The sequence below is a fragment of the Dromiciops gliroides genome, chromosome 1, assembly GCF_019393635.1.
Source record: "Dromiciops gliroides isolate mDroGli1 chromosome 1, mDroGli1.pri, whole genome shotgun sequence".
Lineage (NCBI taxonomy): Eukaryota > Metazoa > Chordata > Mammalia > Microbiotheria > Microbiotheriidae > Dromiciops > Dromiciops gliroides.
Genome location: NC_057861.1, coordinates 6,841,857 through 6,859,893, shown reverse-complemented (window position 1 = coordinate 6,859,893; position 18,037 = coordinate 6,841,857). Strand labels below are relative to the sequence as shown.

Here is an 18,037-nt window from a genome sequence, read left to right as displayed (position 1 = left end):
CGGGAAGCATTGTAGAGGTAGGCTCCATATTCATGTCAGGAAAAGCTTTTCAGGAGAGTCGTCCAAAAGGGAAATGGGCTGCCCCAGTGTGAAGGCTTGGGATAGTGGTATTGAGTTTCCCCAAACCAAGACCTTCATAGAAAGGCTGCTGACTGCTTTCCAGGGATGTTGTAAATGGAGTTTTTGTTTGGATTGGGTGGGTTGGATGTGGGGTGGTTGAACTAGTTGGTCTCCAAGTCAACTTTTATTTCTGAGATTCTGTGATTCTGTGAAATGAGTATACCTCCGGTCAACATGTTGCAAATTTATCATTGAATTAAGAAATGACTTAGTTGAGAAACAGGTGGCAGACCATCAGAGGCTAAAAGACATGTGGAAAACTCTCCTTCCTGAAATATCCAGCTCCCTCAGGGCATCATGACATATCTTGGCTAGAATTCTTAAGGAGAATAATCTCAGTCTGCAGGGGTGACAGCAGGGGTGGTGGTGATAATAGCAATGTAGTAGAAAGATCTTTGCTTATGGACTCAGAGGCTCTGGGTTTGAATTCTGGTTCTGTCACTTCTCTCTGTGTGACTTTGTACAAGTCCTTTCCCTTTCTTGGGCCTCAGTTTCTTCCCTTATTAAAATGAAGAGGGAAGGAGTTGGGAAATCAATTATACAAAGGAAGGAGGCTGGACTTCACCTTTTAATTCCCTTCCCACTGTCTGCCTTCTGTGTAGCTCGAATACTGGGAAGTCCAAGGTCAGATGATGTCCTTGGAGTACAGTGTGAGTCAAGGAAGGAAAAAGAATTTGTTTCCGGGTTCCCCAAATCACAAGAGGGAGAGGTGCTTCTTGGAACAGATTATTGACTCTATCAGTAAAAAATAGAACCTTCTGAACATCTTGTCCCTGAGGCTCCCACTCCCTGCGCGGGTATTTAGAAGAGCTGAGAAGCATCTGCAGGTGATTAGAAACGCCAGGAAAAAATGAATGGGAGAGCCCAAGCTGGAGATACATAGTCCTCATAAAACAATTAACTTGACCACAAACTGCTCAGCACTCTGCTGTAGTAGTTCTGTTGTTGGTTTAAGCTGATGTTTCCCTTATTGACTATTCTAGGAAATCAACAACAAAGGCAATTAATGGCATTCCATTGCCCAACACTCTTATCTATTTACTCCTGAATCTGAACAGATTTATAGGGAGCCGTAGGTGTGTGTCTGAGTGTGTGTGTTTATTATGCTATAAAAATCGAGGATCACTGCACTTTGGGGGCAGAGTTTGGAAGGGATGGTCCTCAGCAATCCAGGGGTGGAAGAGGGAAAATGGGGTCTCTTGTCTTTCCAGTTAACTACAGTGAGTGGGGATATTTCATCTACTCTATGCTGATTCAACAGACATTTACTATGTGTGACACCCCATGTTCAACCCCCGGAGGCAAAGATGAACCACAATGCAGTAGGTCCTAGGATCATCAGTTTCAAGCTAGAAGGAACATTAAGAGTCAGACAGTGCCTCAAGGGGCAGTTTTATTCCCACACATAAAGGGGATGCTAAGCATTAAGGAATCATCATACATTGAGAGGCAGTTCAGAAGCCCTGCTTGGTTCCTTTCAATGGAATGCTCTCTAGCCCTTTTGTATTTCACCTTCAGTGAATTCAGCTGATAAAAGCTAAGTGGTTTCTGTTTTCTGGTGGGTTTTCCTTTTGTGGGTGACTCCTTTACCCTACTGGTCAGTCTGATGCTGCTGTCTCTGCCTGTTACAACTGCTTTGGTAACCCATACCCAATTGCTTATGGATCTGGGAAGGGGAAAGATGTCAATTACCTTCCAAGATCTCACAAAGCCTTGTGCTAAAGGAAAGGAGGCACAAACAGAAGGCATTGGCTTGTCTGGGAGGCCATGGCCTCATGGACCAGTCTAAGGGAGGGCAGGGTATTTTCCCCACACTCCCTCTGGAACTTAAAAAAGTCATCCTTATGCCTGAAGGCCAGAAAGGAGAGGCAGGGATTGAATGTTAATGTACACAGATAAAGCAATCAATTAAATGGCTCTTCATGGTTGATATGAGAAGGGCCACCCTCCCATGCATCCCCAAGGGGTTTATAGCTATTTTGGATATTTAACTGTGGACACTTTCTTTCCCTGATAGAATGTAGGCTCCCTGAGAGCAGAGATTATCCCACTTTTGCTTTTGTTTCTCCAGTGCCTAGAACAATGCCTGGTACACAGTTGGTCCTTAATAAATGCTGGTGATTGATTGATACATGGTCCTGTGACATAAATCCTTCTGATAGCATCCTGCTCATCATTTCTTACAGCACAATAGTGTTCCACCCTAATCTCTCACAGTACACATTTTTTTTGGGGTGAGGCAATTGGGGTTAAGTGACTTGCCCAGGGTCACACAGCTGTTCCACTCTAATCTTATTCCACAATTTGTTCAGCGATTACTCAATTGATGGGCATCACCCCAATTTTGAATTCAACTTTTAAAAAAATCTCTTTTTGTATACCAACCTAGTAGTGATATTTCTACATTAAAAAGTATGCATGGCTTTAAAAATTTTGAATTCACTGTCCATAGTTCTCCTGACCTTCCCCTGTTTAGGCCTCTCACATGTGAATGTAGCAAAAAATCAAAAGTGGTTTTGCTTTTCTCAAAGGAAAAACTGACCAAAGTTAATTGGCTTTTTACTTTGCTAGAACAACAAACTATCTTATGTTTATGAACTGGTTTACATGGTTATTTATGTACAAATTGTCAAAATGTAAATTAAATATAAATGTTCATGCTTTAAAAAAAAGAGTATGCATGGTTTTATAGTCCTTTGGCCACAGGTCCAAATTGCTCTATGAAATGTTTGAATCAGTTTATAACTTTACCAAGAGTAATTAATGTATCATTTCCCCCATATCTTCCACAACATTTGTCAATTTCCTCTGCTGTTTTGTCATGCAATCCAATAGGTAGTACCCAGAATTGTTTTGACCAGAATCCCTATGATCAATAGTGAGTTAGAGAATTTTTTCCATATGGCTATAGTTGGCTTTGATTATTTCATCTGAGAACTTCATGTCTTTTGATCATCTGTCAATTGGGGAATGGCTCTCTTTTTAACAAATTTGACTTAGTTCTATGTGTGTTTGAGAACTGAAACCTATCAGGCAAACCAAGAGTTAAAGTTCAACCTGAGATCAAATCTGGCCTTGAACACTTACTAGCAGCATGATCCTGGGAATGGCACTTATTTACTATTTGCCTCAGTTTCTTCAAGTGTAAAATATGGATATAATAGCACTTACACACAAAGGTTATTGTGAAGATCAACTGTTTATAAATAATATGTATTATTAAAGTGATAAAAATACAATCATACCATTTATACAATTTATAATATTATTAAAGAGATAGGATTTGTAAAAAATGTGTAGCACAGTTCCTGGAACATAGGAGACACTTAAAATGCTTATTGCATTTCATCACAGAAGTGTCTTCCTCTCTCTGGGTTTTAGTTTTTTTATCTGAAAAACAAGGGGGTTTGATCTGAACTGGATTGTCTTATTTTTACAGTTGGACATTGAGCTGGAGAAGGTAGAGAGGAGGAGGAAGAGGAGGATGGGGAAGGGCCTGACATCTAAGCCATAATAAAGATGTTTAGTTTGGAGAAGAGAGGACTCTGGTTGGGGGTGGGGAAGGGGTGCATGAGAGCTGCTTTCAAGCATTTGGAGGGTTGCCTCATGGAAGCAATAAAGGTCTTCTGTTTGGCCCCAGAGAGCAGAGTCAGGACCATTGGAGGGATGTTGAAAAGACATGGATTTCACCTTATTATCAGGGACCACTTCTCAACAATGAGAGTTGTCCATAGTAGAATGAGCTGACTTAGAAGGTAGTGAGTTCCCTATCACTGGGGTCTTCAAGCACATGCTTCCATGATCTAGATTCCAGTATCAGGCAAAAAATTGGACTTGATGACCCAAGGCAGATTCCAGCTCTGCTAGGTGATAATTTTGTGAAGACATATCTAATCATGACATCTTAGCTAAGGAGCAGGTGGGGCTGCATTGTTGATTTTTTTTGGGGGGTGGTCTAGAGAAGAAATGACCTGAAATCTGAGAGGGCTCTATAATCAATCATTCCAGTCCCACAGATGCACTTGAGTGATTCCTGGCAACAGCTGGGTCCCAGGAATGAGAGTCATCTTTTCTACAAGCATTTGTGAAGGAGCTGTGATGAGCCCAGTACTGATCTATATGCTAAGGACATAAAGACAAGATGAAATGGTTCCTGCCCTCAGGATGCTCACTTTCTGCTGAGGTGTATAAACTGTATACTCCAACTTGTTCCTAAGTATAAGGACAAGAATGTAGCCTGGATCAATGATTTCACTGGCCTAGAGACTTCCTGGATGTGGAAACTCTGTACCAATGCAAGTCAGTGCCTCCTCTGCAACTTATAAGAGAAGAAAGTTGGCTATTATTCTGAAAGATACGTGATTTACCCAGGGTCACACAGTCAGGTTGTCAGGGGAGGACTCAAAGCCAGGTCTTCCTGGCTGCTATACAACATTGTTTCTCATATACAAAATAGAGGTTATTAGTTGGGGAAGTTAAGGGAGGTGCTATGCAGGTGGGAGGTTGCACCCAAGCTGTCTCAACTCAGTTGGAGGCAGTGTGAGCAGAGAGAATGGTGAGGATGGGAGAGATGGTGTGGAGGGGGAGCCAACAAAGCTTGATGACAGACTGGGTGACAACAGAGAAGGAAGATCCCAAGGGAACCCTGAGGTGGTGAGCCTGGGTGCTGGGAAAATGGCAGCTCCATCAAGTGAAATGGAAGAGTTTGGTGTTGGGATGGTGCTAAAATACTGGGAGTTCTATTGTGTATACATCGACTGTAATGGCCCTTTCTCTTTTTCAGGTTGATATTTTCTCAGGAGCCATATTCATTAATTTGGCTCTTGGGACTGACTTGTACCTGGCCATCTTTCTCCTCCTGGTCATCACGGGCCTTTATACCATCACAGGTGAGACATGGGGAGAAAAAGAAGTCTCAGGGTCTGCTGTGTGTAGCAAGAGGAGTGGGAGACACACTTTTTGCTCTTAAGGAGCAAGGGTTTGTTGGAAAGACAAGGATTACATCTAAAAAGTCATTAGGCACTGATATAAAACAAGGTGTCTTTTATCAAGCTGTTGACTTTTTTTTTCATGATTTTCTCACATCACTTTCATTTCTATTTCCATTTTCCCCCTCATTTGTTCCTCTTTATTTTCAAAGTCCTTTTTGAGTGCTTCTGAGACCAATTCACATTTTTCTTGGAAGCTTTGGATGTAGGAACTTTGACTTTGTTTTCCTCTAAGGCTGTATTTTGATCTTCCTTGTCACCATAAAAACTTTATATGTTTAGCATTTTTTTCTTTGCTCATTTCCCCAGCCTATTTCTTCACTTTTAGCTTTTTGTTAAAGTGGGGCACTACCAGGGTTGAGGGTGCAGCTGTTTTCAGAGATACTTCTAGGAATTTCTAAATATTATTTTTTCTAAGGTGGTATGATTTAAGGAGAGGTATGTTTACTACTCTCCTGGCCTGTGCTCTGGTCTGCAGGCAACCACAGGCTTGCTTTTCTGCCCTGGAACTGTGAACAGAATTCCACTCCACAGTGGCTGTAAGCTCTTTTTCCCACTCCCCTATGATATTTACTCTATTTTCTATCTTTCACCCTATCCCTTCTCAAAAGTGTTTTTTTTTTCTGACTGCTCCCTCCCCCAATCTGCACGCCCTTCTTTCAACCCTCCCTCCTTATCCCCTTCTCCTCCTACCCTCCTACAGGGTTAGATAGATTACTCCACCCAATTGACTGTGTATGTTGTTCCCTCCTTGAGCCAACTCTGATGAAATTAAGGTCTTTGAACCAATTCTGATGAGTTTAAGGCTCATTCACTGCCCCTCTCCTCCCTGACCTCTCCCCCCCCCACTCCATAAGCCCTTTCCTGCTTCTTTCATGTGAGATTTCACCCCATTCTACCTCTCCCCTTCCCCCTCCACCAGTGCAGTCATCTCACCCCTCAATTTTACCCTAAAGATGTCATCATGTGGCAGCTATGTGACACAGTGGACAAAGCTCCCACCCTGGACCCAGGAGAACCCAAACCCAAATCTGGCCTCAGACACAAGACCCTCACCCACTGCATGACCCTGGGCATGCCACTCAACCTCAACTGCCCCCCAAAAACTGATAAACAGAAAATAAATGCTTTACAGATATCATCCCTTAATAATCAATTCCCACCTGTACCATCTGTCTAAATTTATTCCTATCTTCTGCCCTAATACTGAGAAAGTTTTTATGAGTTAGAAGCATCATATTCCCATATAGGAATATAAACAGTTTAACCTTTTAACATCCCTCTTGATTTCTTTTTCTTATTTACCTTTTGAAAGTCAAAATTTTTATTTATTTCAGGTCTGTTCATTATGAATACCTGAAAGTCTTCTTTTTTCATTGAAGTCCCATTTCCCCCTCTGAAAGATTATATTCAGTTCTGCTAGGTAGGTGATTTTTGGTTGTAGACCCAGTTTCTTTGCCCTCCGGAATATCATACTCCATGCCCTCCAATCCTTTAATGTAGAAGCTGCTAGATCTCGTGCTATCCTGACTGGGGCTCCACAGTACTTGAATTGTTTCTTTTAGGCAGTTTGCAATATTTTCTCCTTGACCTGAGAGCTCTGGAATTTGGCTAAAATATTTCTGGAGGTCTTCATTTTGGAATCTCTTTCAAGAGGTGATTGGTGGATTCTTTCAATTTCTATTTAACAATCAAGCTCCCCCTCAGCAGCAGAGACCCCTGAAATCTCCCCCCAGCCAACCTCTTAGCCCTCTCATCAGAGTGTGAGCTTAGTTCCAGAAGAAGCTGGTGCTGTAGCCGATTCAGAGGCTCTGGAGTTCTCTTTCTCTGGTGCAGCCTGCCTGGGGATTAATCTGTGTCAGCTTGACCTTGGGGTTGGATTCTACTCTCACCCCACATAGCAGGCCCTTCCTGCCAACTTTCTAAGCCATCTTTGGCTAGAAAATAATCTCACCCCATCCTTTTGTGGGTTCTGTTGCTCTAGGTATTGTATTATGGCATTATTTGAAGGGATTTTGAGGGATGTGGGGGAAAGCTTCAAGGAGTCACTGCCTGTCCTCTGCCATCTTGGCTTTGCCATAGCTGCAAGCTCTTGTGTGCTTATGCTCTTCCCCAACCTGGAACTGACACCCAAGACTGTGACCTGGATCCAAGTATGGGCAAAACAACAGAGTTCTGCTTCAGTGCAAGCAAAGAGATCCCTGTAATCTCCCTCTGGCCAGTTGTTTGACACCCTTACCTTCTGGGGGCTGAGTTCCAGAAGCAGTTTCTGCTGCTGCTGATTCAGAGGCTTCCAAGGCTTGCTCCCGATTTTCTATGGTTGTACCTGGGCCTGCACTGGCTTGGCCTGTGCTGGGCTGAACTCCACTCTCACCCTGGTACAACTGATCATTCCTGCTTACCTTCTAAGTTGTGTTTGGCTATTTCAATCTGTCTTTTTGTGGGTACTGCTGCTCCAGGAATTGTCTTATGGCATTATTTGAAGGTATTTGAAGGATTCTTGGGGAGAGCTCAAGCAAGTCATTGTCTTTCCTCTGCCATCTTGGCTCTGCCCCAAGACAAGGCCTCAGTTGAGGTTGTGAGCCTCGGTCACTAGGAGAATGGGGGTGTCCTTGTTAGTAATAGGGAAGTTTGGGTTTGGAGGAAACACAATGGGTTCAGTTTGGGATGTGTTGAGTTTTGGATGATTGTGGGATATCCAGTTTGAGATGTACAATAAACAGTTGGTGATGTGGAGCTCAGGGGAGAGATTGTAGCTGCATTTATAGATCTGGGAAGCATTGGCACAGAGATGATCACGGAACCCATGGAAACTGATGACTAAAGGAGATCACATAGAAGAAGAATCAGATTGCCCAGAATAGAGCCTTGGGGGCTCCTGATGTTAGTGGGAATGACCTAGATGAAGATTTAGCAAAGGAGATAGAGAAGAATCAGTTGCCCACATGGAAGGGATTCAGTGGTCACTGAGTCTAATTCAGACTTGGATTTGATCCCCTCTATGACATCCAAGCCTTGCTTAGAGAATTTCTGTTGGGGGGAGGGGGAAGGGAGATTCACTAAATTCCAAGGCAACTGTTCAGCATTTAGTTATACCCTGAGTTTCCTCATCTTGTAAAATAAACTGGAGAAGAAAATGGCAAACCACTTTAGTATCTTTGCCTTGAATTCCCCAAATAGGGCCATGAAGAGTTGGACATGACTGAAATGGTTAAACAACAACAACAACAAATAATAATAATGATAATAACAACAACACCACATTCCAATATTTGCTTAAAGAATTTCTTTTGGGGGGAGGGGAAGGGGGATTCACTACATTCTCAGGCAACCTGATCAGCATTTAGTCATACTCTTAGTTTACCCATTTGTAAGATGAGACATCTGAGTGGAAAGAATGCTGAATTTGAGTCATAGGAATTAGGGCCAAATGATGCCTTTGAATCTTAGGAGTTGTGTGACTCTGGGCAAGTCACTCAACCTTTATGGACCTCAGTTTCCTTATTTGTCAAATGTGGGGGTGGGCCAGATAGCCTTTAAGGTCCCTCTTGGCATAAGATCTATGCTCCTATATGAGCCCTTTGATTCCATAGAGGGACAATGGTCCATGATCAGCAGACTAATCTCATCACTTTTCTGACACATGGCCTCCCTCTTGTGGCCAAAAGTTAATGCAGGCTTTCCTTCAAAGAATGGTGGGTTGCCTAGAGGCAAGCATGGTGGTGGTGGTGGGGCAATGGTGGTGAGGGGAAGCTGAGGAAGGATCCTCTAGCTCCAATAGATCTAGAACAGATCCAATTTCTTTGTTATCTCTCCCCAGTGATCTTGGAGCCTTTTCTAGGGGAAAAATGGAGATCTTTCCCTAAACAAGCAGAAGCTGAGGGGTCAGAAGGATAGTGACTTAGAGGTCATATAGTCCAACCCCCAAATTTTACAAAGGAGGAAACTGAGATGGAAAGGAAGGGACTCATCCAAGGTCATACAGGTAATGTCAGAGGTGAGATGGAAACTGAGGCACTGAGAGGATAAGTGAATCACCTAAGTTCACTAGGTAGAATTTGAACCCAGGTCTTCTGACTGCAGTCAGGGCAGTCTGCATTGTGTTTCATTGCTTCCAGGTTTTTCCATCAGTGTTTGGTTTTGGTGTATTTTTTTAGATCTTTTTGGTGTTTTATGGAAGAGGCTCGACTCTATGGTTTCCAACTTCTCCATCATCTTGGCTTTGCCTCCATCTGTGTTACTTCAAATCACTATATATATATATATATTTTTTGGGTGGGGGGAGGTTTGGACCTGGGATTTAATTGGTGCGAAGGACTCCAGTGTGGATGGAAACTTCCTTCACCAAAGCATATGCAGGTCAAACTGGTTTGTACCTTACACCTTTAAAGAGTTGCCTCGGAAAGGTGGGATAGCTGTACCAAATCTGAAGCTATACTATAAAGCAGCAGTCATAAAAAACTATTTGGTACTGGCTAAGAAATAGAGTGGTGGATCAATGGAATAGGTTAGGCACAGGAGACACAGTAGTAATTGACTATAGTAATCTACTGTTTGATAAAACCAAAGATACCAGCTTTTGGGATAGGAACTCACTATTTGACAAAAACTGCTGGGAAAACTGGAATATAGTATAGCAGAAACTAGGCATAGACCAACATCTTACACCGTATACTAAAATAAGGTCAAAATGGGTACATGATTTAGACAGAAAGGGTGATACCATAGGTAAATTAGGAGAGGAAGGAGTAGTTTACCTCTCAGGTATATGAAGAGGAGAAGAACTTATGTCCAAACAAGAGATAGAAAATATTATGAAATGCAAGATGGATTTTGATTACATTAAATTAAAAGTTTTTTTTTACAAACAGAAGCAATACAGCCAAAATTAGAAGGAAAGCAGAAAGCTGCAAAACAATTTTTACAGCCAATATTTCTGATAAAGGCCTCATTTCTAAAATATACAGAGAACTAAATCAAATTTATAAGAATGCAAGCCATTCCCCAATTGAGAAATGGTCAAAGGATATGAACAGATAGTTTTCAGATGAAAAAATGCTCTAAATCACTACTGATTAGAGAAATGAAAGTTAAAACAACTCTGAGGTACCACCTGACACCTATCAGATTGGCTAATGTGACAAAAAAGGAAAATAATGAATGTTGGAGAAGCCGTGGAAAAATTGGAACACTAATGCATTGTTGGTGGAGCTGTGAACTGATCCAACCATTCTGGAGAGCAATTTGGAACTATGCCCAAAGGGATATGGGACTGTTCATACTCTTGGACCGAGTAATACCACTACTAGGTCTGTATCCCAAAGAGACCATAGAAGAGGGAAAAGGACCCACATGTACAAAAATATTTATAGCTGCTCTTTTTGTGGTGGCAAAGAATTGGAAATTGAAGGGATGCCCATCAATTGGGGAATGGCTAAACAAGTTGTGGTATATGATTGTAATGGAATACTATCGTGCTAAAGAAACAAAGAGAAGGAGGATTTCAAAGAAACCTGGAAGGGCTTACATGAACTGATGCTGAGTGAGATGAGAAGAACCAGGAGAACATTGTACACAGTAACAGCAACATTGTGTGATGATCAACTGTGGTAGCTTTGGCTCTTCTCAGCAGTGCAATGATTGAAAACAATTTCAAAGTACTCATGAAAGAAAATATTCTCCACATCCAGAAAAAAGAACTGTGGATTCTGAATGCAGATTGAATCATACTGTTTCTACTTTGGGGCTGTTTTTTTTTCTTTTTTGAGGTTTTGCCCTGGAAGGGAGGTTTTATTATTATCCATATTTTACATTTGAGGAAACTGAGACAAATAGAGGTTAAGTAAATTGTGTCTAGGATCGCACAGTTAGTAAGTGTCTGAGGCTGCATGTGAACTTAGGTCTTCCTTACTCCATACTGGGTGTTCTATCCACTGTACCATCTAACTACCTAACATGTGTCAGATAGATTCTCCAGCTGCCTCTCTCTCTGTTATGCCTCCATAATTATGATTAATTTATGTGGCCCTTTAAGGTTTGCAAAGTGCCTAGTATAGTGCCTGGCACACAGTAACCTTCTTCTCCTCCTCCTCCTCCTCCTCCTCCTCCTCCTCCTCCTCCTCCTCCTCCTCCTCCTCCTCCTCCTCCTCCTCCTCCTCCTTCTTCTTCTTCTTCTTCTTCTTCTTCTTCTTCTTCTTCTTCTTCTTCTTCTTCTTCTTCTTCTTCTTCTTCTTCTTCTTCTTCTTCTTCTTCTTCTTCTCCTTTTCCTGCTCCTCCTCTTCCACCTCATCCTGAGACTGAGGTGAAAAAGATGAAGTTACCTGTCCAGGATCACACAGCTGATTTTGATCTGACTTGAATCCAGATTGTCCTGACTCCAAGCCCAGGGCTCTAGGAAAAAGTCCTCTGATGGGGTCTAATTTTGTTTCCTTCTGCTCACCAGGGGGCCTGGCTGCTGTGATCTATACAGACACCTTACAGACTGGGATCATGCTGGTGGGGTCCATAATCCTGACAGCCTTTGGTAAGTGAAGCTGGAGAAGGTTTCAGGGGGAGGGAAATCCTGAACACACTGGCCACCTCTGAATTGGGATTTGGATGTGGGGACAGACTGGAGATAGAGAAGGGCAGGATGGGCTGTGGGACTCATGATCTTGTGGGTTTGATCCCTGGGCAGGCTACTTGTCCCCTAGGGACACAAAGAGTGAGACAAGGGAATGGGATGGTTCAGTGTTCCCTTCTCAGAAAAAACAACAAAGAAACATCCTTTTTAATAGCAAGAAGGAAGATGACCTCGTCTTTTATATACAAAACTGAGTGAATAATTAGTCATGTAGGAACAGAGACACCTTTTCTCATGGTTGAAGTTTGGGTCATCAGGGCTCAGGATGGGACTGGTCCAGAGAACAGCCTAGATTTTCCTGTTGTCAGAACCTCAGTTGGAAAGGCCCCTCCAAGTCACTTAGTCCAACTGGGTCCTGACCAAGGTTCTCCCTCCATGGAATAAGTGGTCATCCAGGCTTTACTGGGAGAACTCCAGCAAGGAGGAAACTTACTGCCTCCCAAGATGGTCTGTCCCACTCTGGGACACTGCTCTAAGTTCTAAGGTTGTTTTTGTTCAAATCAAGCCTAAATCTGTTCCCCTCCTCCCCTCCCCCAGATTCAATCCACTGCTCTTGGTTCTGCTGTGACTCCAAGAAGAAGTTGAATCCTTCTTTCTCTGTGATAGCATCGCTTACATCCTGCCATGAGTCTCACTCAAATTCCCTATTTCCTACCACCTGGGCTCATATGGCATGGCTCCCCAACTCTCTCCCCATTCTGGTTGCTCTCCCTTGCATCCTTTCCCATTTACCAAGGTCTTCCCTAAATGTAGGCACCCTCTCCTCACCAGAGTCCTACAGAACTTTGAATGCCAGTGCTGAAAGGGGGCTTAAAAGAGAATCTAGTCCAATCCTCTTCATTTTATAGATAGGGAAACTGAGGCCTAGTGAGGCAGAGGACTTGCCCATTCAGAACTGGAGCTCAGGTTCCCCATCATTTTGCTCATTATCTGTGTTCTGTTCAGGTTCTCTTTTCCCTTGGGTATTCCTTGGATGCTAATGGATTGCTATGGGTGGGGGCTGACTGCTAACCAGTTTTGTAATCATTTTTTTAAGCCTTTAATGAAGTTGGGGGCTATGACGCCTTTGTGGAAAAGTACATGAATGCTATTCCAAGCAAAATCTCTGGGGACAACATCACCATCAGTGCCGAGTGCTACACTCCAAGGGCAGATTCCTTCCATATCTTTCGGGATCCCATAAATGGGGACATCCCCTGGCCAGGTCTTATCTTTGGCTTGGGCATCATCTCCCTGTGGTATTGGTGCACTGACCAGGTAAGAAGTTCCAGTGAGTGAGTGTGTATGTGTTTGTTTCAATGATGCATTTGATCTCTTAGCAAGTTTAGCTCTGGGCCCTCTCCCAAGAGACCTGCCATGCCCCAGAGCAGTATGAGGGAAAGTCAGTGGCTCCATCTTGCTTTCTTTCCATGGTGGACAGTAGTAGGACCACAGGATTTAAGTCTGGAAAGGGTTGTCAAGGCCATCAAGTCCAACCCCCTCATTCTACAGATGAGGAAACTGAGGTAGAGCACGGTTTTCTGATTTGCCCAGGGTCACATAGTGATTGTCTGAGGTGGGATTTGAACCTAGGTATTCCTGACTGAGGCTGGCTCTCCATCAAGCTATGTTGCCTCTCAACATTGTTCTTCTAAAATGCATATTCTGTATATTCAAATAGTGCTATTTTCCATTACTACCTATGTATTACTTATATTGAATTGCTTGAGTTCTTGGGGGGGTGGGGAGGGAGGGAGGAAGAGAATTTGGAACATAAAGATTTTTTAAAAATTGATGTCAAAATTAAAAAAAAATAAGATATTCAAATAGTGTGAATTTTTACAGCAACAGTTGCAATGTGATCTCAGTTATTAATTTTTTTGAGAATGTCAAGTTTATGATGGGAAAAAACAAATCATTAAAAGAATTGAGATTCAGTTAAAAGGCAGTGTGATATAATCTAGTAGTTCTCAAACTTTGTGATCCCTGGACCACAATAGAGCTTTAAAAATTATTGAGCCCCACCTCACCAAGGACTTTTGTTTACATGGATTATAACTGTCAATATTTATCATATTAGAAATTAAAATATCAGAGTATTATTATAAATATAGTTTTGACCCCAAGGACTCCCCCCAGAAAGATGTCAGGGATGTCCACGGGTCTCCAGCTCACACTTTGAGAAACACTGGTTTAATGAATAGGGTTCTGGGTTTGGAGTCAGGAAGAGCAGAGTTCAATCCTGCTTCAGACACTACCTGGGTGACCCTGGGAAAGTCAATTCATGTCTCTGGGATCCTGTAAAAGGGAGGGTCTCAATGGCTCCTGAGGTTCCTTCCAGCTCTGGAGTTAGAATCCTAAGGTCTCATGGAACAGAGACTAAGAGCTGTGGTGATGGTGATGATCTGAGAAGTAATCAATTAATCAATCAATAATAATTTATTTATCTGAGGTAGGTGATGGAGACAGAAAGGGACCAGTCCCTGCCCTCAAGGCTTTTCATAACTTTCCCCCATCTTTCTAGTCTTCCTATACCTTTCACTCCCCTCACCCACAGACTCCTCTATCCATGGGCACTGATTTGCAACAAGCCCCTCAATCTCTAGACTCCAGATAGTTTCCTTGGCTGTGCCTGGAATATTCTCCCTCCTTGTCTCCACCTCCTGCCTTCCCTGACTTCCTTCCACTCCCTGCAAATATCCCACCTTTTACAAGAAGTCTTTCTGGCTCTTCCTTAAGATTATTTCCTTCCCTTTGTGGATTATTTCCCTATTCCCCATTTTCCTATTGTATGGGGCAATTGCCTTAGTTTACCCAAATAATTTGAGGAGACCACCAAGTCAAGCAGAGACAGGTTTATTTCATTCTCATGAGAATGGGCGACCCCATGCAAGAGATGAAGAGTGCGCTGATGAGCTCATGAGTTGGTTTTTATGGATGTTTTAAGGGGGGGTACCCTCGTGCACAGGGTGAGTTCACAATCTAACATTCAATCCTGTCTTACCCGGGATGCGTGTTCAGTGCGTGATCATAGTATGGATGCATGCTCAGCTATGTCTGAGAGCTAGGGGGAAAGGGTGAAACCACTCCACCCGTGTAAGGAGGGGCAAAGGGGAAGAAGGGAGAGATGGTACCAGGAGCTGGGGCTTAGGAATGCAAGAAGGGAGAGGTAGTGTCAGGGTGGGTCTGCACTAACAGGAGACGGCTCTCCTGTTTGGTCATAGAACAAGGGGGTGGTGGTGGTAAGAGGTGTGTTGTAGCAACAGAATGGCTAACTATAACAGGGACTGGGGGCTTTGGAATGTAGGCAGGGAGGGAGGGATGGTACCAGTGTACACCAAGTTCAGCAAAGCAAAATACGTGATTACAATATTCTATTCTGGTAATAAGCTTCAGAGTCTAAAGTGACTCAAGTCCACCATATCCCATTCACTATTTTTATCTTGCTTGTCCAGAGTCATTTGCATGTAGTTTCCATAACTCATTCAGAACAAGTACAATTTTTTTTAAAAGCTTTTTTTTTTTTGCATCTCCAAAGCTTATCACATAGTAGTTGCTTAATTAATGATTATTGACTAGACTTAACTACTTTGGACACTTAACAGAGCCTGATATAGAGAATAGAGAGCCAGTCTCCACGTCAGGAAGATACGTGCTTAATCCCAACACTACCATGGACTGACTGGGTGACTGGGCACTTTTCAGGGCTCCAGGCAAGGAATAGAGTTGTGTTGGCAGAAGAGAATTCTTTATTCTGGTTCCTATTTTGTGCCAGGCACTGTGCTAGGAACTGGGGCTGCAAGGACCAAAAAATTGAAGCACACTCTGCCCTCAAGAAGCTTACATTTTTTTCACTTTCAATTTATTTTATTTTTTCCAATCTTATTCATATTTTATTTTTTTCCAGTTACATGTAAAGATAGTTTTCAATATTTGTTTTTATAAGATTTTGAGTCCCAAATTTTTTTCACTCCTTCCCTTCCCTTCCACCTCCCCAAGACAGAAAGCAATCTGATATTGTTTGTCAGGTACAATCACATTAAACATATTTCTGCATTAGTCTTGTTGTGAAAAAAGAATCAGAACAAAAGGGAAAAACCTCAAGAAAGAAAAAAAAAGAAAAAGAAAAATAGTATGGTTTAATCTGCATTCAGATTACACAGTTCTTTTTTTCTGGATGTGCAGAGTATTTTCCATCATGAGTCCTTTGGAATTTTCTTGGATCATTGTATTGCTGAGAAGAGCTAAGTCTTCTTCACCTATTTCCCAAATACTTTGTATAGTATTGGAATTAATTCTTCTTTAAATGTTTGGTAGAATTCACTTGTAAACCCATCTGACCCTGGAGATTTTTTTTAGGGAGTCCATTGATGGCTTGTTCAATTTCTTTTTCTAAAATGGGCTTATTTAAGGAATTTATTTCCTCTTCTGTTAATCTGGACAATTTATATTTTTGTTCATACTCATCCATTTCATTTAGATTGTCAAATTTATTGATATATAGTTAAGCAAAATAGCTCCTAATTATTGCCTTAATTTCCACTTCATTGATGGTGAATTCACCCCTTTCGTTTTGATGCTGGTGATTTGGTTTTCTTCTTTCTTTTTTTAAATCAAATTAACCCAAGGTTTATCTATGTTATTGATTTTTTTCATAAAACCAGCTCTTAGTTTTATTTATTAATTCTATAGTTTTCTTACTTTCAATTTTATTAATCTCTCCTTTGCTTTTCAGGATTTCTAATTTAATATTTAATTGGGGATTTTAAATTTTTTCTTTTTCTAGCTTTTTTAGTTGCATGCCCAATTAATTGATCTCCTTTTTCTCTATTTTATTCATGTGAGCATTTAGAGATATAAAATTTCCCCTAAGAACTGCTTTGGCTGCATCCCATACCACAGGGAGATGATGCCCAATCTGGTGTGGGTTATATACGTTCAATCCGCAAGAGCTCATTTTACCAGTTCTTTCTATGGGAGTGCATAGCATGCTTCATCATTAGTCCCTTGGTATTGTCTTGCATCATTGTATTGCTGAGAATAGTTAAGTCATTCACAATTGCTCATCGAACGATACTGCTGCCACTATGCACAATGTCCTCCCAGTTCTGTTCACTTCACTATACATCAGTTCATATGAGTCTTTCCAGTTTTTCTGGTATCATCCTGTTTGTCATTTCCTATAGCACAATACCATTCCACTAAAATCATATACCACAGCTTCTTCAGTCATTCCTCAATTGATGGATATTCCTTTGATTCCCAATTCTTAGCCACCACAAAGAATTACTCCAAATATTTTTTTTGTACAATTCCCCCCCTTCTCTTTTTCATGATTACTATTGCTGTTTCCCTCCATCCTATTCCCTTCCCCATGATATTTACTCAATTATCTGTCTTCTTTCACCCTATCCCTCTTCAAAAGGGATTTGCTTCTGTCTGTCCCTTCCCCCAATTTGCCCTCCCTTCTTTTGCCCCTCTCCCTTTATCCCCTTCCCCTCCTATTTTCCTGCAGGGTTAGATAGATTACTCTGCCCAACTGAGTGTGTATGTTATTCCCTCCTTGAGCCAATTCTGTTGAGATTGAGATCTTTGAGCCAATTCTGATGAGTGTTAGGTTCATTTACTGCTCAGATTAAATAGAATACTCCACCCTATTGGGTGTGTGTGTTAATTCCTCCTTGAGGCAACTCTGATGACATTAAGGTCTTTGAACCTATTCTGATGAGTGTAAAATTCATTTACTGCCCTGCTCCTCCCCCATCTCTTCCCCCACTCCATAAGCCCTTTCCTGTTTCTTTCATGTGGGATTTCACCCCATGCTACCTCTGCCCTTCCCCCTCCCCCAGTGAATCCCCTCACCCCCTCAATTTAACCCTAAAAATGTCATCATGGGACAGCTAGGTGACACAATGGACAAAGCATCCACCCTTGACCCAGGGGGATCCCAGCCAAAACCCAGCCTCAGACACAAGATAGTCACCCACTGCATGACACCTGGTATGTCCCCCAACTCCAATTTTTTATGGTTCTCTAGGGTCTTGTATTTGAAAGTCAAATTTGCCATTCAGTTCAGGTCTTTTCATCACAAATACCTGAAAGTCCTCTTTTTCTTTGAAGTCCCATTTTTTCCTCTGAAAGATTATGACAAGTTTTGCTGGGTAGGCGATTCTTGGTTTTAATCCCAATTCCTTTGCCCTCTGGAATATCATATTCCATGCCCTCTGGTCCTTTAATGTAGAAGCTGCTAGATCTTGTGCTATCCTGACTGGGGCTCCACAGTACTTGAATTGTTTCTTTTAGGCAGCTTGCAATATTTTCTCCTTGA

General features: G+C 42.0%; 1 protein-coding gene across 3 annotated transcripts in view; it reads left to right on the top strand.

Annotated features, from left to right (window-relative positions):
- The window catches only part of LOC122727488 (sodium/glucose cotransporter 1), a 61,409-nt gene that overhangs the window by 18,853 nt on the left and 24,519 nt on the right, over window positions 1-18,037 (top strand). For all 3 annotated transcript variants that reach the window (XM_043965059.1, XM_043965049.1, XM_043965067.1), the window contains exons 6-8: window positions 4,904-5,009; window positions 11,551-11,631; window positions 12,767-12,987. In XM_043965059.1, the coding sequence (XP_043820994.1) occupies window positions 4,904-5,009; window positions 11,551-11,631; window positions 12,767-12,987 (408 nt within the window). The remainder of the gene's footprint in view (window positions 1-4,903; window positions 5,010-11,550; window positions 11,632-12,766; window positions 12,988-18,037) is intronic.